Source organism: Haliotis cracherodii, unplaced genomic scaffold, assembly GCF_022045235.1.
Source record: "Haliotis cracherodii isolate W230 unplaced genomic scaffold, xgHalCrac1.p SCAF_14, whole genome shotgun sequence".
Lineage (NCBI taxonomy): Eukaryota > Metazoa > Mollusca > Gastropoda > Lepetellida > Haliotidae > Haliotis > Haliotis cracherodii.
The window spans coordinates 22966152-22994056 of record NW_027266269.1 but is presented as its reverse complement, the minus strand read 5'-3'; the positions used below and the strand labels follow the sequence as shown (position 1 = coordinate 22994056).

Genomic DNA, 27905 nt, shown 5'->3' with positions numbered 1-27905 from the left:
GTGTCTGACTTTGGATCCAGTTCTTGAAGATCTCGTAGTTGGTCCTCAACGTGTCATTGTTGATCCGTGATAGGAGCCTTATATATATATATATATATATACAACGTTTGGTTGAGGGTGTTCTAGTTTCTTGGCGCAGTCTGCAGCCAGTCCTGGAAGATATCATAGTTCTTCCTCAGCCACTCAATGTTGGTCCTGGTTCTCTCCAAAACCTGAGTAAACGCTGAGGCGGCCCCAGATACGTCCTCACCACTGTCCATGAAGTCCTGAACCTGGAAGTGAGTGAGTGAGTGAGTGAGTGAGTGAGTGAGTGGGTGGGTGGGTGAGTGAGTGAGTGAGTGAGTGAGTGAGTGAGTGAGTGGGTGGGTGGGTGGGTGGTTGAGTGAGTGAGTGAGTGAGTGAGTGAGTGAGCCTCATAAAATAATTGCGTCTTGACCAGACAAAGCTGTGACTGATATTGCAAGCACCGTTCCACGCCATCGGGATACGATGACACCATCTGATCAGTCAGCGAGTGAGTTGGCTTTTATGCCACTTTGAGCAATATTCCAGCAATATCAAGGACACCAGAAATAGCCTTCACACATTGTCCTATTTGGGACATCTAAACCTGTGTCTTGGTTTCATGACACTTAAACCACTAGGCTAACCGACCACCCCCATCCCCACCACCCAAACCCCATCCCACCACCCCCACCACTACCACCCCACCCCTCCGATCAGAGTGCTCACAAGGTACGCATATACTGATGACTGAGTGAGTGGGATTTAGCGCAACAGTTATTAGACGGCGTGATGTGGGATCCCACCACCCCCACCACTACCACCCCAACCCTCCGATCAGAGTGCTCACAAGGTACGCATATACTGATGACTGAGTGAGTGGGATTTAGCGCAACAGTTTTTCAGTTATTAGACGGCGTGATGTGCGAGGGAAGCCCGAAGTGAAAGGACCACATTGTGAAACCCTCTCTTGTGCTTTATATTCAGTGCGAACCTTGCTCAACAAAGGGACGCAACTTTGTAGAGCTAATTGTGTGGTCCCAGAACAGTGGAACTCCCTCCCTCATTCGTCACCACTCGCCCCTTTCCGTAACCTGCAAGAAGACTCGTCCCCCTTTCCATGAATGTTATGTGCGAAAATACTACAAACCAATCAGAATGCGCGTATGATTTCAAGTTCTTCGTCAAAGAATCCCTCAGAAATAATTTTTGATTTTACATATGTCTTGCATCTATAAATATTCCCAAGACACAGTTAAATGTGCTCAATCATACTGTATAATTCCGCATGTCAAGCTGTGCTTTAAATTGCATCTGAAATATGTATGATATATGGGAAAATATTTGTGAACCATTACGCAACGAGTTGACAATTGTTTCAGGTCTGCCCGTTTGCTCTAAGACGGAACCCGGTCGCAAAAATGGCCATGAGAGGGGCACGAGTCACTATTCGGCTTGTCCCGGAATAACACGAGTTGGTCACGAATGCTCCCTTTCCCCCCACCTTACAATGATGTCTTACTACAGTATTTGCGCAACTTGCGCATGACACTTTTACATCCTTGCTTACAATAATACTGTGCGATAAAACAGTGCTCTTCACGGACTTCAGACACATTGGGAAGGGGGGCGGTCGGGTAGCCTAGTGGTTAAAGCGTTCGCTCGTCACGCCGAAGACCTGGGTTCTATTCCCGACATGGGTACAATGTGTGAAGCTCATTTCTGGTGTCCCCCGCCGTGATATTGCTGGAATATTGCTAAAACCGGCGTAAAACCATACTCAGTCACTCACTCATTGGGAAGGGATGTGTATATTACCCAAACGCCGTCAACTGAAAAATATTATAGGGAATGTAACTTGTTTGATTGCAGGTTTACGCGGCAATGTAGTCACCAGTTTAACCGCTAATGTCACCGCCAAGTACCCATTGCTGGCGGTTCTTAAACATCTTGTTCTCTCGACATAGCTTTTGCAACGAAACCTCAATGATTAATTAGATGATTAAAACAAAACCAAAGCTATACCTTTTTGTATTCCTGTTCGGTGTTGAATTTGACGGTGATATCGCGGATGAGGTTCGTCATTCCAGAAATGGACTTTATTCTGTAACATAATTCACGTTATATATTTAACAGACAGGAAAATGCAACGAATATACTACAGTAAACTACGGTTATAACGAACTCAAAGGGACTGCTAATTTTAGTTCGTTATAACCGTGCAAGATAGGCTTCATGGATAGAAAATATACATGCTATATGACTGAAATATTGACAATGCCACGTAAATAAACAGTAGGGCCAAAGAAAGTATACACTTGAAATTTGGACTTGACCAACCAATTACAAACGTTATCAAAACGTTCCTATACCGAAAACCTAAGGTCAACGCCACAGCTATGATACCCTTATCAAATACATCACCATCGAGTGACCATTTCTGGTCTGTTTCTTGTTTAGCCACCAACATACATACAGAGGTTATCACGCGAGTGTGTTTGGGGATGGTAAATATCCTGTATTAGGAATAAACATTGTATTTAGCGAGCCTTGGCTTACGAAGCTATTGGTAAACCTGGTCAACATGTATTTTCTCGACGCAACGTGACATCCATGATGCAGACTTACACGTCATTAAGATGAGCATAGTTGTGAGTGACAAAGTTCCAGGCCAGGTCCCGCCCCCACCGACTGTTCGCCACATAGGTAATGGTTGTCCGAGCGTCCTGGGGTCGAACCTCGCTTGCGTTCACCGACATGTCCAGCAATCTGGGTAGCATATAATTATTTTTTATCAATTGTGTTATTCAGGTTGAGCTGAAAAGGACATTTAATTTAGTAATAGCTGTTGGTGTGTTTTTTAAAATATTTTTAAATCATATGATATATTTATTTTCAATGGTTATAATTTCGTCAGCAGGGTAAACATATAGCCAATTGATTAATACAGCGGTACGTGTCACTGCAGTGTATTTTGGACCTGAGAAGACCCGTGGTAGAATAGATCTTCAGCAACCCATGCTTGTCGTTATAGGCGATTATGCTTGTCTTAAGAGGCGACTAATGGAATCGGGTGGTCAGACTTGGTTGATGCATGTCATCGTAAGACAATTGCATGGATCAATGCTCATGACGCCAGTCACTGGATTGTCTGGTCCAGACTCGATTATTTACAGACCGCCGTCAAATATCTGAAATATAGCTGAGTGCGGCGTTAAACAGCAAACAAATAAATACTGTGTATTTTGGTAGGTGTTTTACGGCAGGTATATACATGCATTTATGTTTATTTATGTATTTCTTTGAGTGATGAATTAGTCTTAAGTATCAATTAAAAGTCCAATGTGGAAATTGACCGCGTGACGGAAATACAATCCTCATCCCTGGTACACTGTTCCACAGGAACCAATACTCTTGGTATATCGATTCTCCCAGAACAAATGTGTCCATTGAATTATGGAATCCGAAAGATAGACTCAGTGAGTGAGTATGGTTTTACGCCGATTTTAGCAATATTCCAGCAATATCACGGCGGGGGACACAAAAATGGGCTGTTGCACCTATGGCGAGAATCGAACCCGGGTCTTCTGCGTGACGAGCGAACGCTTTAACCACTAGGCTACCCGATTGTAATGAATACGGGCAGTGGGGTAGCCTAGTGGTTAAAGCGTTCGCTCGTCATGCAGAAGACCCGGGTTCGATTCCCACATGGGTACAGTGTGTGGAGCCTATTTCTGGTATTCCCCACCGTGATATTGCTGGAATATGGTTAAAATATGCGCAAAACCATACGCGCTGAGTGTATGTGGTTTTAGTCGCTTGAACAAATTTCAGTTCTATCAGGGAGTATTACCTTGATGTGGGACGAGAGCCAGAGGTGATGTTCTGAGCACGAGTATGGTGCTGATAAACCTAGAAACACTATCAGGGCAAATATTAGATTCGAACCCACGATCAAAGGTTTCTGACACGCCTAGGGGACACAACTCTTCATTTTCGATGTTAGTAGCTCATTAGTAATGTGTATAATAGTGACACGCCCACCTCTGCAGTAGCCAGGGTTCTCTGGTGCAGGACAGAGCCTGTCTCAGACTAGTCTTCTCCGAGCTGGTCTGCTCCGTGTGATATCTCTCATAGACAAAGTCCCAGTGTGCCAGACTACCGTGTCTAACTGCTGTGCAGTAGAACGTACTGCGCAGGTCCGGATATATGCTGCAAAATACCAGAATGTCAGAATTACATGTCAGAATGTACAAAACAATATACAGGGTTATACATCGGAATCCTATCTGCATGGCGTTCAGCATCATTGCGTGTGCGATGCTCATGATATCAACCACTGGATTGTCTGGACCAGACTCGATTATTTACAGAACGCCGTCATTTAGCTGGAATATTGCGAACCAACCAACATTGTAAGTGCATCAACATTCCCCTAAATCCAAATGGTGTCTATGTAAGGAGATTGTGGTGAGTTGAAATGGGGTTTAACGTCGCGTCCAAGATTATAACACTTATACTGCGACGTGCATGCACGTGTGTGTGTGGCTGATTGTACTAGTCCGGACTGATGCCGATTTATACTGCTAGCCCACTGAGATACCATCCCGCAGTTTAACATGAATACCCCACTCAGACACAGTATACTGAGTCTGGGCCGAGTGTTAGCCCTTTAATGCCGAGCGCCAGACATGTTCCATCTTTTAACGTATTTTAGTATGACGCGGCCGGGGTTCGAACCCCGGAACTTCCGCTCCCCAGGCGGACGCTCTACCTCTAGACCATGGAGGCGGTTATATAAGGAGATGTCTCCGGGAACATTATCATAATTGGGGACACCAGAAATGGGCTTAACACATTGTACCCATGTCGGGATTCGAACCCGGGTCTTCGGCGTGACGAGCGAACGCTTTCCTGAAGATGCCTTCAAAGGAGATACTCAGGTTTGCCAATATAAATTTGTGTGTGTGGACATTTCGCAAACAGTTGCAAACTATATATAGTTTGTGAAATTTGGCAAACAATTGGAGAGAATAGAATCGGTCACTATTTTCAACGATATTTTAGCCAAATATTTAATGTTTCCAAACACGATGTTGACGTGTGAACGTTTGTGAGACAACCATTCAGGCACTGCGAAGCTATCACATCGTTTATACCTACATCTGCTACAAAATGGCAGGGGCGGTCGGGTAGCCTTGTGGTTAAAGCGTTCGCTCGTCACGCCGAAGACCCGGGTTCGATTCCCGACATGGGTACAATGTGTGAAGCCCATTTCTGGTCTCCCCCGCCGTGATATGGCTGGAATATTGCTAAAAGCGGCGTAAAACCATACTCACTCACTCACTACAAAATGGCATCATACACTGACGGCCAAAAGAAACTTTACCACTTTGAGGCCAGTTCTGTCTGTTCAGACGGGGAGAACGAACGCCGGCATGTTGTGTTTATGAGGTCGGGCCAGCTGTCACGTTGTGACCTTTATAAGCATGACAACGCCAGACCCCTTACAGCCCGAATCTTCCTACAGAATTTCCTTGCAGCCAACAATGTGAAAGTATTGCCGTGGCCTGCACGTTCCTCAGACATTTCCCCCACCTCTGTGATGTAATGCATCGTTGTGTTCGACAGCGACCACATCCTCCAGCCAACCGACAAGAACTGACCCAGCCCCTCCAAGAAGAATGGCGACGTCTCCCGCGTGACGTCATCTAATGACTGACGTTTTCTGCGCGCTGGAGAGGTTTTGCATGTCTTGTGGCAAGGGGTGATCATACACGATATTGATGTCAAATTGATCTTGAGCGATGTTTAGATGTGCGTGCCCTTTGTCCATTACGATGAAAGCTTGTTTTTGCTAAGCCACCTTAATACGGGCAACTATCATGACAATATCGGAAGATGTATGACTGTCATTCTAATTGCTGATTTCGTTGAGATTTTATCTTTTCAATACATTTTACTTCAAGAATCTATCATTTGTGGTTATTAAACTAGATTGCTTTAAAACTATAGTAACATTTCTTTTGGTCGTCAGTTTATTATTGTGCGAAAACTTTTGCGAGTTTACCCTCGTGTGTTTCCATATAATAAATATCGTATTGATACGGAACTTATGCCTACTATATGACATTTACTGTCCAGAAATACCTTCAGTGAAAAGCTCTATTAATGTTCAAATCGGCGATACCCCCTCATTCACTTGGCGTTCGTTGTTCAGCCTTGATACACATACCTGTTCACGGACTGGTCGGCCATCCACTCATCCAGAGTCCTCACAGCCGTGTCCACGCACTCTTGGTAGTCATAGTCACAGGCCAAAGACACTATCTGAGCAATTTCAATCCTGCAACACAAAGTCGATCCTCGATTATCCAGGGTACTAAATCTAATAATAAACAGTGCCTAGTTTATATAGCTGTATTGCCCCCATGACGATATGGGTCAGTATTAGTCTTCAGCAACCAATGCTTGATGTAAGAGGCGACTAACTGGATTTGGTTGTCAGGCTCACTGACTTGAGTAAATCGATGCTGATGATGTCAATCACTGGATTGTGTGCTCCAGATTCGATTAATTACAGGCCACCGTCGTATGCCTGTAATGTTGCCGAGTGCAGCGTTAATCAACAAATAAAATAAACATACTTTCATGAAATAAGCGTTTGACATCCCCCGTTAAAGATCTTCAACCACATCACGATAAGGACACTCACTTGTCTACTGGGGGCATCGCCTCTGTAATATTGGTTCCAAGTAAAGAATACGGAGTTGCAACTGTATTTTTCATGAATTCCTGTAATATAAATTATAAATGTATTAAGTATTAGGTTATGAAGTACTCAAAAGATAAATCAAAATATATCTCACTGGAGTGAAATGGCATATTATTTCATTCGAGTGAAATACACCTTTATGTCGGAACTTCTTTCAGTCTTTCAGTCTTCCTCGAGGATAATTTGGTTTTCAGAGTAGGATCATGAAGATCACTATGAAAATACATAATAAGCATTACTTTTGACTATCTCTGTCAAGTAGAATTTTTATGTTGTGATCTGTCAGAGGTGAAATTTTCACTCTGGGCCCTCTCATGAATAAATCAACCATAGACAGGCAACAATATCAAAAAATAATTTTTGGACAAGAAACTAGTAACCTCTATAACGTATGCGCTCGCGCACGCACACACACACACGCACGCACGCACGCACGCACGCACGCACGCACGCACACAGACACGCACACACACAACGTCGATAGCTTGACTCCTGATAGTTTCCAGATCTTCGGTCCTGCCCCACACTAAAGCACACACAGGACATGTGGTGTCTCCTTTGTTTGAAATATGCCTCTGTTCACCCATCAGTGAATGGGTACCCGGTAGGATGAGATGGTAATATGATAATATAAATTATGGCATTTATTTTGAAAGTCTATTCAGTTAGTCTATACCTCAAACAGTCCAAACAGTGAAGTCCGCTCCAACATATTTTGTACGTAGCCAAGTTCCCGGATAAAGGCTCGCCAAGGGGCGTAATCAAGATCCCTGCTGAGGTGATTGACTGTCTTCAGGGCAATAGACTGATCTAGCAGGCCTGCCCTGAAACAAGATGTATTCTGCTCTAATGTGGGTGTTAGCATGACAATATCTCAAGTGTTGTCAGTCACAGTATTAGTATAAGCAAGACAATATTTCAAGTGTTGTCAGTCACAATAATAACGTTAGCATGACAATATATCAAGTGTTGTCCGCCACAGTATTAGTGTTAGCATGACAATATCTCTAGTGTTGTCAGTCACAGTATTAGTGTTAGCATGACAATATCTTGTCAGTCACAGTATTAGTATAAGCATGACAATATTTCAAGTGTTGTCAGTCACAATAATAGCGTTAGCATGACAATATATCAAGTGTTGTCCGCCACAGTATTAGTGTTAGCATGACAATATCTCAAGTAATGTCAGTCTCAGTATTAGTGTTGGCATGACATTAACTAAAGTGTTGTCAGTCTCACTATTAAAGTTAGCCTGACATTATCTTAAGTTTTGTCAGTCAGAGTATTAGTGTTAGCATGACAACATCTCAAGTGTTGTCAGTCACAGTATTAGTATTAGCATGACAATATCTCTAGTGTTGTCAGTCTCACTATTAGAGTTAGCATGACAATATCTCAACTGTTGTCAGTCACAGTATTAGTGTTAGCATGAGAATATCACAAGTGTTGTCAGTCACAGTATTAGTATTAGCATGACATTATCAGAAATGTTGTCAGTCTCACTATTAAAGTAAGCCTGACATTATCTTAAGTTTTGTCAGTCTCAGTATTAGTGTTAGCATGACAATATCTCAAGTATTGTCAGTCACAGTATTAGTATTAGCATGAGAATATCTCAAGTGTTGTCAGTCACAGTATTAGTATTAGCATGACAATATCTCAAGTATTGTCAGTCACAGTATTATTGTTAGCATGGTAATATTTCAAGTGTTGTCAGTCACAGTATTAGTGTTAGCATGGTAATATTTCAAGTGTTGTCAATCACAGTATTAGTGTTAGCATGGTAATATCTCAAGTATTGTCAGTCACAGTATTAGTGTTAGCATGACAATATTTCAAGTGTTGTCAGTCACAGTATTAGTGTTAGCATGACAATATCTCAAGTATTGTCAGTCACAGTATTAGTGTCAGCATGACAATATTTCAAGTGTTGTCAGTCACAGTATTAGTGTCCGGATGACAATATCTCAAGTATTTTCAGTCACAGTATTAGTGTTATTATGACAATATCTCAAGTGTTGTCAGTCTCACTATTAGAGTTAGCATGACAATATCTCAAGTGTTGTCAGTCTCACCGTTAGTGTCCGCATGACAATATCTCAAGTGTTGTCAGTCTCACTATTAGAGTTAGCATGACCACTGGAAGACAGAACTTACTTGGCCAGGTTCCATGCATCGTTAATGATCTGCGCGCGATTTATCGGATGTATTTTCTAGAAAAATAATAAAAAAGAGTGAGTATTGAAAGACACGCTTCATATTATCTCGTACAAGTAAAACCTTTACCGCAGCTGAGCATTCAAAAATTAAACAGATATGACCGCCTTCAAGTATTTAAAATGTAGAAAGGACTGCGGTCAAGTATTCAATACTTAAATGTAGCTTCTCGGGGAACATTTAGGATCAGGTTGCTTGTGTTCACCTCGTGGTCGCTACTTAAGAAGGCTATGATGTTATTCCACGTCGTCACGTCGTAGTTGACGCGGTAGAAGCCGCACTGCTGAATGTTGACAATGATCCAGCCATCAGTCGGGACAGTGACAAGCAGCTGCACTGGAACAATCCATAGATATCTTCATGTGCCCCCTACACACCGGGGATCCCGGGAGGATATAGAGAACACGTGAGCAAATACTTAATGGCTACCACAATACTTGACAAGAGTCGCCGAAACTTCTGCACGTTGGTCGTCCTCTTAAAACAAATGGCTAACCCATACTTAGGTCTTCAATACCAAAATGCCGGCCAACAGACACTAAACACCCATGTTTGGTGGTGGATAAAAATGAAACAAACAAGAAATATTATTCGATTGGGATGTATTTTAAACAGGGTATCGTAGTTGTGTCTGCCTTAAGTTTGCAGTGTTTCGTGACTGTTTTCATCCTAGTTTTATAAGGTTGTAATTATTTGATCAATCCATTTTTAAGTAAATACTTTCTTTTGCCTGCCAATTCATATCTTCAACACTAAATCCTGCATAGAACACATGTCCTCGCTATGTTTATATACTAACTTGAGTCTTCGTTAACTTTCATGTAGTGGATGTTGTCATATGCGTATTCTTCGGTGAAGTTAACGTTGTCGCTGACGGTGAACGTGACAGGAATCGTCCACTTGTAGCTGTAACAGAATTTATATGTTTATAAACTATAGTTAAAAAACTATAACATGCCACATCCTTTTTCCATCTAAGGCACTTCTTAAGCCCACACGAACATATTTTGAATTTAGTTATCAATACATTTCCCACACTTTATCTAGTCGTTGGTGTCAAGTCAGTCTGGATAATCAGGTTTCTTGTTGCAATATGTCCTAGGAGCACATGCGGCCCAGTCGTCTTAAGGGCCGTGTAGAGTTGCGTCCCCTAGGCGTGCCAGAATCCTTGGGTGGCGGGTTCGAATCCCTGATTCGCCCTGACTATGATTCTTGGTTGGTCAACACAATAACCCAATTAAACGCTTGTCACCAAACTTGTTAACATCTGAGACCTTTATTACACTAAGCTGACACACCGTATTACAGATTATCACACTAACATTTAATCACAGAAGCAGAGGCTTCTACTTTATTGTTGAAATATTTGAAATGAAAATACGCGAGAGCGATATTGTATGTATTAATCAATATCTTACTAAGGCATAAATTATGCTTACTATATATTTAATGCTCTGAAGTCACTTTAATACTACGTTGTTACTGACACTGACTCAGATGCCACAATGCCAAAACTTGACAGTTTGTTTTTTGCATTGTTCTCTTGAGGAACAATCCAGTATGTTCTTTGTGCGTCAAACGAATCCTGCCTACGTTGTTTGTTAAGAGTTACAGATTAAAGGCTTCCATTAAAATAATTAAAACGTGCTATGGTATGTGGAGGATATTTACAATTTGTGTCAGTGACAAAATGATGGCCGATCCAATACCTATGTTTGACTTGTACCATATGTCTTTGCATGTGTTTGCGACGGGTGGCACCAATGGTGCAGGATACCCTCACCTCTTCGCGAACACCTGGCATCATCACCATGTGATAGTGTTTCATAAACACATTCTCATGATAAAGTCGGAATCGTATAATTGATTCGGATGATAACGATAAAACGTCGGTTTTATTATTGGAGAAAAATAAAGAGAATTTATTTCAAAGTAAGACATAGTTTTACATTGAACTCTAGGGTTTGATTTGAATTTTCAAACGTTATGTTCACATATATACCAATCGGCCAATCGGCCAATCGGCGATCAAATATCAATGCAACCTGGCCTCACTCTTTCTACAGACCTACCCGTATGTGCCGACATCTTGACTGCCATCTTCTGCGCCAGAAACGAGGAATCGTTGTTGAGTGAATGTTACTTCATTTGCCGCCACGACAACGTTGACCACAGGATAGTTCATCTGCGTTACCCAGGGGTCCATGACCTCGGTCATGTTCAAGTTGAGGTTACTCTCGGTGGCTTGCTGATAAGAACAATCAACATAGAAATGAAAGTAGGAACAACATGGACGGGTAGAAGTTATTCCGCTATGTTGCTCTTATTACATTCAGACCATACAATATAACCATTCGTGACCAACTCGTGTTATTCCGGGACAAGCCGAATAGTGACTCGTGTCCCTCTCGTGGCCATTTTTGCGACCGGGTTCCGTCTTAGCGCAAACGGGCAAACCTAAAACAATTGTCAACTCGTTGCGTAATGGTTCACATATATTTCCCCATATATTATGTATATTTCAGATGCAATTTAAAGCACATCGGGACATGCGGAATTATGCAGTATGGTTGTACACATTTAACTGTGTGTTGGGTATATTTTTGGATGTAAGACATATGTTAAATCAAAACAATTTTCTGAAGGATTCTTTGACGAAGAACTTGAAATCATACTCGCATTCTGATTGGTTTGTCGTATTTTCGCACATAACATTCATCGATAGGGGGACGAGTCTTCTTGCAGGTTACGGAAAGGGGCGAGTGGTGACGAATAACAATATAACATGTTTCAATGGAAGCTTATTTTGAAAACGAGCAGTCACAAAGAGCATTGTTTGTTTGATTCGTTTGTTGTTTAGCGCCGCACTCAGCATTATTGCAGCTATATGACGGTGGTCGGTAGGTAATCGGGTCACAGTCCAGTGTTTAACATCATGAGCATCGATCCTCGCAATAGGAATAAAATGACATACATCAATCAAGTCAGCGAGCCTGACAACCCAATCCCGTTAGTCGCATCTTACGACAAGCATAGATTGCTGAAAACATGGAGACCATGTCTAGCCTGAATCTCCACCGGTAAGACGATGGCAACTCCTTTATATTAGCATAGGCTAACGATGACCATTGCGCTAATATGACAGGGTCATCAAGCTTTTTCTTAATTTACAGTGACCACTGGGGTCAACAAGGAAAGATAACTCCTTTAAGTTACAAGCAATCTTGACGTTCATAAAACTAACATAAAAATCAGACGTTTGCTTGACATCAATATTATATATAACTTCGTGTGAGTACTCAAAGTTCCATCGAGGAAAATAACAGTATTTCAGTTATATCATAGGGTGTCAGCTTGATGCGCTTCTACTTTTAATCGGAATTCACTTTGATGAAAAATAAGAGGACGGGGGTTGAGGTGACATAGGTCTTCGGCAACCCATGCTTGCCGTAAATTGCGACTGTGCTTGTCATAAGAGGCGCAAAACGGGATTGAGTGGTCGGGGTCGCTGACTTGGTTGATATATGTCATCGTATCTAATTTGTGTGGATCGATGCTCATGATGTCAATCACTGGATTGTCTGGTCCGGACTCGATTATTTACAGACCGCCGTCATATAGACTTGAATATTGCTGAGTGTGGCGTTAAACAACAAACAAACAAACATATCCCATAATCAGGATGAATATACTATTCAAACATACGATCAAAGATTTCTGGCGAGCCAAAGGGACGCAACTCTGAACAGCGCTTTGCAGCGTAATAGTGAGTGAGTGGGTTGTGTTTAACGCTTTTAACAGTATTCCAGTTATATAACGGCGTATCAGCTTAATGTGGGAGGAAAGCCCGAAGTGATGCAGGTCTCAGACCCACAAGCACGGGTATGGTGCTGACAGACCTAGACACATAACCAGGGCGATCCAAGATGCGAACCCACAACCATAGGTTTCTGGCGTGCCGTAGAGACACAACTCTGCACAGAGAATCGCGGCGCCTTAGACGACGGGGCCACCGGTGCCCCCTGCAGCGTAACAGACGACTGAGACAACACGACCATAGGAGAATGACACGAAGTAGCATGAGAAAAGAACCTGTATAACTTACCGCACTGAGAGCATCCCACAAATCCTGATGTTCTGCGTTGCCAAATTTATTTGCTTCCAGATAACGCTATGAACACAAAGAACAGTTTCCTCTTTACAACATAACCGAGTTAGATATGGGGGGCTGTGCTCTAGGATCTCAGAAACTAGTGAAAATATACAAGAGAATAACAGAAACTGGCACTTTGTTGCCCCTCTGTTGAATAGTTACTTATTATTATTTACTGATTAAAAGTTAACAAATGCAGCAAATATGGTTTGGGTGATTCTGGAACAGTCAGGTTCGTAAGGCTCATCATCAGCTAAGGGCCCTTGCCCCCTCTACACGCAGCCCAGACAGCGAATGCGACTTCTCCCAGGAAGCGATGCCTAGACAAACCCAACCAGAACTTTTCGGAGAATGTGAAGACTCCCCAACACTGCAGCCTTCTGCATTAGCCAGATTGTCAGAAGGGCTGTATACCTGGTAGCAAACCCGGGTACCCTCCCAATGTCTGTCAACAGATTGGGAGGTACCAAACCTAAGGCACCGAGAACGATGGGGAGTCAACTTGGAACTTGGGATGCAATCGTGCCATTTGGAACGCGAGATCTGCATTTGCCAAGTTTTTCCTGAATCTTTTCAATCACGTTGGTGTCCTGCACATCTCTAGTAATATTTTCTACTTTCTATTTCTCTAGTTTCTAATACTGATTGACACTCGTGCATAGACGGGTGAGGCCGTTCCTGAAACATACTATCCTCTCTGGTACCGTACAACTTCGATAAACCGGACGGTTCCCAATAAACACGACGTCGTGAGAAAGTGTACTTTTTCATACATGTAATTGTTCATGTATATATTAGTACATAGCAGTGACAGAATGTCATTCACAATACCGACTACAAAGGTGTCCTACATTAAGACCAAGGATGAAGATGTCCTGGCCCATGGCGAGATGCATCATCCGGATGATAGCAGAACCCTGCAACAGCACAACAAGCCCCATATTCAGTGCATGAAGAGAGAGTAAAACAAGAGTGAGTGAGTGAGTTAAGTTTAACGCCGCTTTGAACAGTATTCCAGTTATATCACGCCGTCTCAGCTTAATGTGGTAGGAAAGCCCAAAGTGATGCAGATCTTGGATATTTTGTGAAACCCACGGGAATTGTGCTGACAAATCTAGAAACATAGTCGGGGCGAACCGGGATTCGAACCCGCGATTAGAGGTTTCTGGCTTGCCCATGGGATGCAACTTGTTGCCTTAGACTGCTGGGCCTCCCGTGCTCCTAATAAAACATTGAATACATGTTTGCTAAATGTACGAGCACCTGCAGTGAAACGTCCAGCAGAAACATAAAGAAGCATACATCCATCTCTAATCATGTTCAACAGCTTCCCACCGACACAGTCACTCTCCATTGCACTAAAAAAGTACTAAGCCAGCACACATACACACGCCGCTTAATACAAACATATCTCGTCCATAATGAAATGGGCCACTGCACCTTAGACGTCACAAGTGGACTTAACCAATAGCTAACCTAACCAATAGTACCCACCTCCCTCATACACACACATACACACACACACACATATATATACCCCACACACTCACACTCACACACACCATACACCCCACACCACATACACACAGAGACATCCCTCACACAAACACACACCACACACACACATGTATATACCACACACACTCACACTCACACACACCATACACCCCACACCACATACACACACAGAGACATCCCTCACACAAACACACACCACACACACACATGTATATACCACACACACTCACACTCACACACACCATACACCCCACACCACATACACACACAGAGACATCCCTCACACAAACACACACCACACACACACATGTATATACCCCACACACTCACACTCACACACACCATACACCCACACCACACACACACACAGAGACACCCCTCACACAAACACACACACCACACACACACACATACATGTATATATACCCCCCACACACATACCCCCACACACTCCCACTAACACACACGCCATACACATACATACACCCCACACCACATACACACACAGAGACACCACACACACACCACACAAACATACACCTCTAACAACACACAACATAGTCCAACCTTTGTGTAGGTGATGGTATCAAATATTGCGCTGATATCCCCGGGGGTCATGACGTCAGCTGTGAGAGGGTGGGACGTCCTCAGACTGTCCGAGGACATAGCACCATGGACACTAGCTGACACGTGGACGTCAAGCTGCAACCCCAATAGTCATAATTAAAGAGCATATATATTAAATAACACATGCGCAATATAATGTTTAATTCCTGATCAACAAACAAACATTCTGTGACAGCATTTTAGAATCATCCATTATAATTGTTGGGCCAGCGGTTTTGATCTACGTGTGTGTAACACTTTCATTTTGCTGGCGATTGTATCACCATGAAGCACAACTTTCTCAAATGACAATTTCTTGTTTATATTCATTAACGTTGCAAAATGAGGTTAGAGGTTAGACACTATCCTGCATTGCTATGGCATGCCATGTGCGTACTACTACTGCCACTACTACTACTACTACTACTACTACTACTACTACTACTACTACTACTTCTACTGTTGCTGCTGCTACTATTACTGTTGCTGCCACATCTACCTCGATCACCACCACTACTACTATTACATTTACTTATACTGCTACTAATTATAAAGACGACGGCGACGACGATGATATTGCTGGTGATGTGTGCTTGTGTTAGCGTATCTTACCTTCCTCCACGCAGGGTAGATCTCCCCCACGATGTGGTAGTCCCAGAAGGAAGCGAAGGCCTCGTTCAGCCACAGCCAGTTCCACCATTTGGGTGACACTAGGTTACCGAACCACTGAAACAGCCCCCAGCAGATGAAACCTTCAACCACTCACTGTTTGTTCCACTGAAAGGTTCTACCAGTGCCTTAAACCTTCAATCACCCACAGTTTTCACCGCTGTGACATTCCCCCACCCACTGATTTCTCAACTCTGACATTCCCCCACCCACTGATTTCTCCACTCTGACATTACCCCACCCACTGTTTTCACCGCTGAGACATTCCCCCACCCACTGATTTCTCCACTCTGACATTACCCCACCCACTGTTTTCTCCACTCAGACATTCCACTACCCACTGTTTTCTCCACTCTGACATTCCACTACCCACCGTTTGCTCCACTCAGACATTCCACTACCCACTGTTTGCTCCACTCAGACATTCCCCCACCCACCGTTTTCTCCACTCTGACATTACCCCACCCACCGTTTTCTCCACTCAGACATTCCCCACCTACCGTTTTCACCACTCAGACATTCTACAATCCACTGTTTTCTCCACTCTGACATTCCACTACCCTCTGTTTTCTCCACTCAGACATTCCACTACCCACTGTTTGCTCCACTCAGATATTCCACTACCCACCGTTTGCTGCACTCTGACATTCCACCACCCTCTGTTTTCTCCACTCAGACATTCCACCACCCTCTGTTTTCTCCACTCAGACATTCCACCACCCTCTGTTTTCTCCACTCAGACATTCCACTACCCACCGTTTGCTGCACTCTGACATTCCACTACCCACCGTTTGCTGCACTCTGACATTCCACCACCCTCTGTTTTCTCCACTCAGACATTCCACCACCCTCTGTTTTCTCCACTCAGACATCCCACCACCCTCTGTTTTCTCCACTCAGACATTCCACTACCCACCGTTTGCTGCACTCTGACATTCCACCACCCTCTGTTTTCTCCACTCAGACATTCCACCACCCTCTGTTTTCTCCACTCAGACATTCCACCACCCTCTGTTTTCTCCACTCAGACATTCCACCACCCTCTGTTTTCTCCACTCAGACATTCCACCACCCTCTGTTTTCTCCACTCAGACATTCCACCACCCTCTGTTTTCTCCACTCAGACATTCCACCACCCTCTGTTTTCTCCACTCAGACATTCCACCACCCTCTGTTTTCTCCACTCAGACATTCCCCCACCCACCGTTTTCTCCACTCTGACATTACCCCACCCACCGTTTTCTCCACTCAGACATTCCCCACCTACCGTTTTCACCACTCAGACATTCTACAATCCACTGTTTTCTCCACTCTGACATTCCACTACCCTCTGTTTTCTCCACTCAGACATTCCACTACCCACTGTTTGCTCCACTCAGATATTCCACTACCCACCGTTTGCTGCACTCTGACATTCCACCACCCTCTGTTTTCTCCACTCAGACATTCCACCACCCTCTGTTTTCTCCACTCAGACATTCCACCACCCTCTGTTTTCTCCACTCAGACATTCCACTACCCACCGTTTGCTGCACTCTGACATTCCACTACCCACCGTTTGCTGCACTCTGACATTCCACCACCCTCTGTTTTCTCCACTCAGACATTCCACCACCCTCTGTTTTCTCCACTCAGACATCCCACCACCCTCTGTTTTCTCCACTCAGACATTCCACTACCCACCGTTTGCTGCACTCTGACATTCCACCACCCTCTGTTTTCTCCACTCAGACATTCCACCACCCTCTGTTTTCTCCACTCAGACATTCCACCACCCTCTGTTTTCTCCACTCAGACATTCCACTACCCACCGTTTGCTGCACTCTGACATTCCACCACCCTCTGTTTTCTCCACTCAGACATTCCACTACCCACTGTTTTCTCCACTCAGACATTCCACTACCCTCTGTTTTCTCCACTCAGACATTCCACTACCCACTGTTTTCTCCACTCAGACATTCCACTACCCACCGTTTGCTGCACTCTGACATTCCACCACCCTCTGTTTTCTCCACTCAGACATTCCACTACCCACTGTTTTCTCCACTCAGACATTCCACTACCCACTGTTTTCTCCACTCAGACATTCCACTACCCTCTGTTTTCTCCACTCAGACATTCCACTACCCACTGTTTGCTCCACTCAGACATTCCCCCATCCACTGTTTTCTCCACTCAGACATTTCCCCACCCACCGTTTTCTCCACTCAGACATTCCCCCACCCAACGTTTTCTCCACTCAGACATTCCACTACCCAGTGTTTTCTCCACTCAGACATTCCGTTATCCACTATTTTCTCCACTCAGACATTCCACTACCCAGTGTTTTCTCCACTCAGACATTCCACTACCCACTGGTTTCACCACTGCGACATTCCACCACCCACCGTCTTCTCCACTCAGACATTCCCCTACCCACTGTTTTCAAGAGCACGCAGTTACAGTTAGGGGTAGAGCATCAAATCAGCTGGTGATACCAGTGTGAGTCTGAAACATATACCTACGAATAAACTGCTAAAACATGACGTTTACGACTTTGATGAAACCCACGAATACGAGTATGGTGCTGGCAAACCTAGAAACATAATCTGGGCGAACAGGGAGTACAACCCAAGATCAGAAGTTGTGATAGGTTTCTCGTGTGTCAATGGGACCAACTCTGCTCCTCAAATTGCGACGCCTCAGACGCCAAATGTGCCCCAATTAGATTGAACAAATGTCTATGTTTAAAGTGCAGTTGTCTTATGAAAGCAAAAAGTTCTAAGAATCATTTGCTTTTTCTATATGTAATGTTTTCACCTGGAGCTGTGCGAAGGACGATGGAGGTTAGGTCGAGCGATGTAACGGTATGAAACCCTGAGGCTCCAACAACGGTGTCATAAAATCTCAACGCAGTAAACTAAATTTATATTCTCCTCTGAGTGTTTGTTGAAAGGGTTTAGTTTTTGTTCAGTACAGCCTCTCGTAAATTTGATGACGTTCTGATACAGACACGGTTTTGAAGACATTGTTTCACAAGTTGCAGGGGTGGTCGGGTAGCCTAGTGGTTAAACCGTTCGCCCGTCACACCGAAGACCCGGGTTCGATTCCCGACATGAGTACAATGTGTGAAGTCCATTTCTGGTCTCCCCCGCCGTGATATTGTTGGAATATTGCTAAAAACCATACCCACTCACTCAATCAATCAATCAAACGTTGCAAGTAGATATAATGACGCAAGGTCAAATGTAATCGCTCTTGAAAAAGTAGTTTTTATCAAGTCAATCCTCAGTGATAAAACTGAAAAATTGTCAAAAGTGGCGTTAAAAACACCTCACTCTACAGCGCATGCGTACCTGGTGAGCAATCTCATGAGAGATGACCTCCGCTATCCAGTTCTCATCGGAGGCTGAGGAGACCCCAGGTTCATATAGTAGAGTCTCCCTGTAGGTAATGAGACCCCAGTTCTCCATGGCTCCAGCGTTGAAGTCTGGGATGGCGATGTTGTCTGAAATGCAGCAGTTAAAGTACATGTAGTAGAGGGTGTAGTTGCTGGCGTTGTGGAAAAACAACCTTTTTCTTTAGCTTCTGAACACATATGTTCTCATTAATCATAACCTTACTGTTGTCAATTTGGAGGGAAATTGGCACAAAAAGAACGCATACAAATTATGATGCTTCACGCTGTTGGAAAAGAATTAAACCCATATCCCATCCATATAAAATCCTATGCTTTGTCCATTTAGAAGAGCATATCTCCACGGGGCACGGGGGCCCAGTCGTCTAAGGCGGCGCAAGTTAACGTTGCGTCCCTTGGGCACGCAAAAAACCTATGATTGTAAGTTCGAATCCCGGTTTACCCCGATTATGTTTCTAGGTTTGTCGTGGGTTTCACCGAAGTGGTAAACGTCTGAGACCTGCATCACTTCGGGTTTCCCTCCCAAATTAAGCTGACACGCCGTGATATAACTGGAATACTGTTAAACTGGCGTTAAACCCAACTCAATCACTCACTCACTCATTTGACAACACCCTTTTCGTGAGCGTTTTGATTTATATATTCTAACTTATTTACTGTATCATTATTATCAGTTTGAAAGTGAACATGTTTAAAAAGGGACGTACCCAACTTAGTGAAGACATATGCTGGCGTAAAGTATTGTGTATACCGCTCAAAGATCGCGATCCCATGGCGTTGTGCAGCTTCCGTATACTGCAACCTCTTTGGCATCGCCCAAGTTCGATACTGGTGAGAAAAATACAAAATACCGTTGCTGGAAACAATATTTACCTTCATCTTAGAGTATCAAGTTAAATACTTTTTTGGGGTGGCTTAATGCCGAATTCCGCAACACTCGAGCTATTTAACCAGACATTCCATTGACTGATATTATCAGCAACGTCATACGACGCCAGGGTACGATCACCGAGGCCCACAATACGTTCCATTTAGCCACTTCTACGACCGGCATAGATATCCCTGAGACCAGTCCTGTCCACGTCTTGATCATACGGATTGATTTGAACATCATGTTAATGTTTTACCCAGAGTTGTGTCCCTTGGGCACGCCAGGAACCTATGATTGTGGGTTCGAATCCCGATTCATCCTGATTATGTGTCTAGGTTTGTCAGAACCATGCCCGTGCTCTTAGATTCAGGATTTCCTCTCACTTCAAGCTGACACGCAGTGATCTAACTGAAATACTGAAAAAGCGGCGTTAAACTGTTCTCGCTAATCAAACAACTGTAACAAAAAACCCTTCTGTTTAAGTTTTTTTAAATGACAGTTATTACAATTAATTACACAATATTATTATTTAATTGAATAAACATTCGAAAAATCAACAATGTCTGTTTTGAACTTTTGTTTGGAATGGAATTCTTCAGATATTTTCAAATGAAAATCAAACATACATGTATGATAAAATCAAATAAGAGGTATAGTTCCTTTTGCTCCACAGTTTAACTCTCCTGCAGCTAACGTAGCACTTCTCGAGTTGATGTGTTAGTTGTTTTGTTTGTTTGTTGTTAAACGCCGCACTCAGCAATATTCCAGTTATATGACGGCCGTCTGGACCAGGCAATCCAGTCATTGACCTCATGAGCATCGATCCATGCAACTGGGACACGATGACAAGCATCAGGCAAGTCAGCGAGCCTGACCAGCCGAGTCCATTAGTACGACAAGCATAGTCGCCTTTTACGGCAAGCATGGGTTGCTGAAGACCTATTCTACCCCGGATCTTCACGGGTCGTGTTGTGTGGTTATTTGCAGCGTCGTGTCATTCGAATAGGAGTCAAGACGTAGCTATGGTACCGAATAGGTCCATGGTATTCATAATAGAATGGAGATAAGCTATACTAGATAATCGAGGATGGTTGATACTCTGTGAAGTCCTATCCAGTACAGAGAATCTGTGAAGTCCTATCCAGTACAGAGAAGAAGAATTGGTGTGAAATACCAGAACATCGCTGACGTTGGTCTCCACATAGTCGTAGTCGCACACTATGAACGCCAAGAGGTAGGTAGGCATGACCACAGTCCGCTCATACACGTCAGCTACCATACCATTCCTAGAACACGAGTATAACATACAATACATACAATATTTCATAATTTTGAACATTGAATAGTAAACTAATCGCGGATGTTCTCATCCTTTGAGAGATGGGAAAAGAACAACATCTATGTTATGATGACCATGCGGCGAAAGTTGTGTGTATGTTGGTTTGGGAAGCACGGTAAGGTTAAGGTTGAGACGCTATACTTCACTGTGCGCAGTTGCCTCCCTTCATATTGCCGGATACGATCATCGGTTGGTTTCTTGAATGCCCCAAGGGCGCAACCTAGATAGCATTAGTCACAGAAATAAAAGTGTCTAATGCTAACTTATTAATACATACAAATTTAAAATATAATCTGAGGCTATCTGAACTTGCCAAATTGTTCTAGACTTGAGTTGGATTTGTTCTTTTATTTATTATCTCGTGTTAGACAGACTAGGGCGGCATCATGCCAAAGGATTTCGTTGCCTTAGACGACTAGGTTACCAATGTCCCCTTCGATGAATGTTGTTGCAATAATTAAGACATGCGATTAAAGTGAGGCATCGAGTGATGATTCCAGGAGATGCTTAATTCCAAAAACGAGGCTTTTAATGTTGTGCTACTTTTAGAGTCCCATGGGTGTGATGTGCTTATAAAGAATATATAACACCAGAATTATGTGAAACAAAAGGAATAAACTGTGACGCATTTTGGTCACGTGTTACTGTAGGTATTCCAGTCTTTCGGTATCGCACGATGGCTTCCTTTATTATGATACAAAGGTGTTTTGTTCGTTTGTTTGTTTTTTCTATAACGCTGCACTCAGCAATATTCCAGCTATATGACGTCTCTCAAGAAATGATCGAATCTGGACCAGACAATTTAGTGATTGATATCATGAGCATTGATCCACGCAGTTGGGATATGATGTCATACATCAACCAAGTCAACCGAGCCTGACCACCCGATCCCTTTAGTCGCCTCTTACGACAAGCATCGTCGCCTTTTACGACAAGCATGGGTTGCTGAAGACCTATTCTAACCCGGATCAACAAAGATGTGACATACTGTGGCGTTCCAGATGACGTCAGGGGAGTGTTTGTGAGAGAGGTGTAGTTCCTTTCCCCACCATGCTGTCTCACCAGAGTGATGTCAAACTGAGCTTTCAGCGCAGGCTCATCAAAGCAAGGGAACGCTTCACGCGCATGTGGCGCCTCAAACTGGGTCGTTGCCAGGTAACTGAAGAAAAGAACGAACATGGTAAAATAACTTGTCAACAGAGCCAAACATTTTTTAAACTTCTGGTTAATTTAGAAAATATATAATATATACATATAAATTTCAGTGTTTCGGTGAAGGTGTAATCGAATGAATGTTGTTTTTTTTAAGGTATTTGATAAACGTACTGAACGCGAAACAGTACACAATCACTACAAGTGCCCTTTTCTGGAGTCCAACGCTTTCATCATTATAGAGATGGAGCTACACAAAACTTTCTCTGAAAGATGGAGCTACACATAACTTTCCCTTAAAAGTGGAGCTACACATAAACTTTCTCTGACAGATGGGGCTACACATAAACTTTCTCTGAAAGATGGAGCTACACATAAACTTTCTCTGAAAGGTAGAGCTACAAATAAACATTTCTGAATGGTGGGGCTACACATAAACTTTCCCTGAAAGTTAGAGCTACACATAAACTTTCTCTGAAAGGTAGAGCTACACATAAACTTTCTCTGAAAGTTAGAGCTACACATAAACTTTCTCTGAAAGTTAGAGCTACACATAAACTTTCCCTGAAAGTTAGAGCTACACATACATTTTCTGTGAATGGTGGGGCTACACAAAAACTTTCTCTGAAAGGTAGAGCTACACATAAACTTTCTCTGTAAGGTGAGGCTACACATACACTTTCTCTGAAAGGTAGAGCTACACATAAACTATTTCTGAATGATGGAGCTACACATAAACTTTCTCTGAAAGGTGGGGCTACACATAAACTTTCTCTGAAAGGTGGGGCTACACATTAACTTTCTCTGAAAGGTAGAGCTACACATAAACTTTCTCTGAAAGGTGGAGCTACACATAAACTTTCTCTGAAAGGTGGAGCTACACATTAACTTTCTCTGAAAGGTGGGGCTACACATAAACTTTCTCTGAAAGGTGGAGCTACACATTAACTTTCTCTGAAAGGTAGAGCTACACATAAACTTTCTCTGAAAGTTAGAGCTACACATACATTTTCTGTGAATGGTGGGGCTACACAAAAACTTCCTCTGAAAGGTAGAGCTACACATTAACTTTCTCTGAAAGGTGTGGCTTCACATTAACTTTCCCTGAAAGTTAGAGCTACACATAAACTTTCTCTGAAAGGTAGAGCTAAAAATAAACTTACACGTTCTTTCCATCCTCTTCATACACGCTGAGGTACAGGCCAGTTCCAGTCTGAGACAGGGGGCCGTTAAAGGCCATGGATATCTCATAGTGGCGCCCAATGGCCAGTGCCACTGACAGATGCAGGACAAAGAAGTGCCTCAGAGATTCATAAGATGTGTCCTGTACAGTTACACTGGCTGAAGCGTTCAAGTCTCTCACCTTTAGGGATGGAAATGTAATTACAGTAAACTACGGTTATAACGAACACGCTTATAACGAACTGACGGATATAACGAACTTACTTTTTGGTCCCGCCTATTTGCTGTAGTTATGCTGTATATATGCTTATAACGAACTACGATTATAACGAACTAAAATTAGTAGTCCCTTTGAGTTCGTTATAACCGTACTTTATTGTATTCCCGATGTGCCATAATCCCTAGGGGCCACCGGGCGCACATAACACGTATTATTACAATGTGTCCTTTAGGATTATGCCCATGTGTGCCCATACGAAGAATATGCTTGGTAATATCCGCGCTGTCGTTTTATGATTGCCATATATCGCCGGATATATACCATCAAAGAACGGAAAATCTCCCCATCTGTATTTCCGTGTGTTATAAATAGCCCATGTGCATTCGCCAAGTTCAAAACTTGCGTTTTGTCCTTATTTACGCTTATTTATATGAGAACACATTCAACTAAAAAAGACCGCCTCCGTGGTCTAGTGGAAGAGCGTCCGCCCGGAGAGCAGAAGGTTCGGGGTTCGATCCCCGGCCACGTCATACCAAAAGACGTTAAAAGATTGTACCCTGTCTGGTGCAGGGGCTACAACAAGGACTGTTCGGCTCGGTATCACTATACTGTGTCTGAGTGGGGTATTCATTTTAAACAGCGGCATGGTGTCTCAGTGAGCTAGCACTATAAAATCGCATTAGTGCGAACTAGTACAAGCAGCCGCACACACGTGCATGCACGTCGCTATATAAGTGCAATATTCTTGGACGCGACGTGAAAACCCATTTCACCTCATCTCGCCTCTCTAAAAACAGAAATAGGTGTTGTTATTAAGTTTACTGTAGTTACTGGTGCCAACGTACATTCATACAACAAACGTCATCACAAGGTCTCCTAAAGGCAATGGGAACAAAATGTTCATGCTATCACAAATTCAACCCTACCATTGGCACTCAAAGGTAAGTTTGTTTGTTTGTTTGTTTGTTTGTTTGTGTGTTTGTTTGTTTGTTTGTTTGTTTGTTTGTTTGTTTGTTTGTTTGTGTTTGTGTGTTTGTTTGTGTGTTTGTTTGTTTGTTTTACGCCAAAATCAGCAATATTCAAGCTATATGACGGTGGTTTGTAAATAATCGAGTCTGGACCAGACAATCCAGTGTTTGACATCATGAGCATCGATCCACGCAATTGGGATACGATTAGATGCATCAACCAAGTCAGCAAGCCTGACCACCCGATCCCGTTAGTCGCCTCTTTTGACAAGCATCGTCGCCTTTTCTGGCAAGCATGGGTTGCTGAAGACCTATTCTACCCCGGATCTTCACGGGTCCTCTAAGGTAAGGAATTTCGGATCCTGACCTGAATTGTTGTCTTGTCGATGTTGAGTGTAGGATAGGCGTGCAACGTGATGGTACTGGCAGCGACTTCAGCTACCGTTGCAATTGAGACAGAGCCATTGAAATCAAATATCCCATTGTCCCCGCCATAGATGTTGGGCTGAAGAGCCAATGTGTACAGATACGGTCGCACAGTTATGGGAAGACGGTAGTCTGTCGGTGCCTCTGTTGTTGGTGGTGTTGGTGGTGGTGCTGTCGTCGTCAGTGTAGCCTCGGGAACAGGAGTGTTTGTTGTCATGGCGGGGTCAGCAGGACACACGTCACCTATAAATATTCTTGAAAGAGTGAGTTTGGTTTAATGCCTCTTTAATAGTATTGCAGTTATATGAAGGCGTGGAAACTTCATGTGGGAGGAAAGCCCGAAGTGGTGTGGACGTTAACAACTTTGGTGAAAACCCACGAACACGGGTATGGTGCTGGTAAATCCAGAAACATTATCAAGGCGAATCTTGGATTCAAACCCACCGTAACAGGTTTATAGCTCGATCCAGGGACGCAACATGGGAAATTGAGGCGTCATAGACTACTAAAGAACCTATGCCGCCATGTTTTCTGCGAAAGAAATTATATGTAACAAGAAAAGTGTCCATACATGTGTGTTAACATTTACTGAAGGGTTTGTTTCAAATTTATATAAAGGAGTAATACGGAATCACTGAATGACCAAATGGAAACTGCAAATGTGAATTTGATAGAATTTTATTGTAACTGTACTATTTTAACGCTGTGGTATCTACATCATCTTTCATGACGAACAATCATTTACACTTACACTTTACATCGCATCTGCGAACTGTAATGATCCGGGGTAGAATAGGTCTTAACCAGCCCATGCTTGCCGTAAAAGGCGACTATGCTTGTCGTCAGAGACGACTTAGGGGATCGGGTGGTCAGTTTGATGCATGTCATCGTATCCCAATTGCGTGGATCGATGTTCATGATGTCAATCTGTCAAACTGTTTTTTCGATCTCAGATTTTAAATAAATGCAGTTAACATACAAAATATATAAATATTCAAACAATTCAATTAGTACTAATTGGGCCTTGGCATAAAATACAGCGTATCAAAGTTTGTTAGGTATTTGTACACGTAAAAGTGTGTAAAAATATGAACAAAACAGACTATTGTGAAACTGAGCATAACCAGGTGTTAGTAGATCAAGGTGAATGTCTATGACCTATGACACCTTGACGACAGGTGAAAACAGGTGCTTGAAACCCACGTGCATGTGATTAGTCAGTGGTCAGTGATTTGTGAGTGTCATTGTGGGATAGTGAATCATCGTCAAAATATCAGAACGAAAAAGTAACATATTCCCTTCTCAAACAACAACTTACATGTCATTATTATTATGTACATAAACATAGCTGTTATTTTTATTGTTGTTTTGATAACATTTTTCCAGACTTATTTGCATAATGCCTATAGCCTGTTTCTGCCATGTCAATTTGGACTTTGCATTGAGCACTGAGATAAAACTAGCAAATCCACACTAGTACTTTTCCAGTTGTTTTGTTATTTCGTATTTACATCTACGTAATGCTTTGTGTCGATTATTAAATCGAGCAAAACAGGTTTTTTTCATTTCCATGAGTACTTTAGTCATTTCTCTTTTGATACATTACGTTTCCGCGTATTGTAGTGCGTATTATACACCCATACATCCACAGTATTCCATGCTTGTCATCCCAAGTTTGGTTAGTAGCCTGTCAGCGTACCCGAAAGCGTGTAGAGTTACTCTTGACATCAATAACTTGCAATTGATTGTCTGGTTCGGAACCGATTATTTAAAGACCGCCGTCATTTGATGAAACAGTGCTGCGAGCACACTCAAACCTATGAGTGAGTGAGTATGGTGTTACGCCGAGTTTAGCAATATTCCAGCAATATCACGGCAGGGGACACAAGAAATGGACTTCACACATTTTACCAATGTGGGAAATCGAACGCTTTAATTCCAAGGCTACCCCCACCGTCCTTCAAGCCTGTGAAACTGCACGTTAGGTACATATCAAAAAAGAAGTGTTGTTCATGTTTGCCCAGTCGTATACAAGAATTCATAATGCACACTTACATATTTCCTGTCCAGTGCCCTCTTTGACCATGTCAGTACACATCTGTCTGATGGCCTCCGGACTCTGGATGGGTGTCGAGGCCTGACCACACTGACACACCAACTCCCGACCCCCCGCGAAGTGTACTAGGACTCCCACGCCGACAGCAATAGCCACACCCAACAGCAGCAATATGAAGCCATGGACTGCTGACACAAAGCACCCGGAGCTTCTGCCCCCTGGCGAACTGCTCTCAGAGTCCAGAGAATATGTTTTCTTGATATCCATGTTGTGCGGCGCCCTGCTTAACTCCCAAATACCCTACCCTAGGTGTCCCTCGTCGCTGGACAGTGGTTTAGATATAGGCCGAGCGT

General features: G+C 43.1%; 1 protein-coding gene across 1 annotated transcript; it reads right to left on the bottom strand.

Moving 5' to 3' along the window:
- Positions 1-122: 122 nt before the first annotated feature.
- Positions 123-27819, bottom strand: LOC139460631 (aminopeptidase Ey-like). Its single transcript, XM_071242095.1, has 22 exons — positions 27552-27819; positions 25438-25739; positions 23864-24063; positions 22537-22707; positions 21384-21495; positions 20046-20166; positions 19277-19428; positions 15885-15998; positions 15234-15368; positions 14000-14065; positions 13101-13166; positions 11068-11243; positions 9795-9901; positions 9201-9331; positions 8936-8991; positions 7455-7602; positions 6719-6798; positions 6239-6349; positions 4048-4215; positions 2632-2772; positions 2029-2107; positions 123-272 (listed from the first exon to the last, which is right to left on the bottom strand). Exons 1-22 carry the CDS (start codon positions 27817-27819, stop codon positions 123-125), a joined length of 3054 nt encoding a protein of 1017 aa, XP_071098196.1.
- Positions 27820-27905: the final 86 nt, after the last annotated feature.

Bases quoted from the DNA above. Each gene is read 5' to 3' on its own strand.
- LOC139460631 (XM_071242095.1), bottom strand. From the start codon at position 27,819: ATGGATATCAAGAAAACATATTCTCTGGACTCTGAGAGCAGTTCGCCA. The intron at 15,369-15,884 runs GTAAGATACGCT...TTGGGGTTGCAG, and splicing joins TCTACCCTGCGTGGAGGAAG to CTTGACGTCCACGTGTCAGC. The intron at 2,108-2,631 runs GTAAGTCTGCAT...ATTATGTTACAG, and splicing joins TATGCTCATCTTAATGACGT to AATAAAGTCCATTTCTGGAA.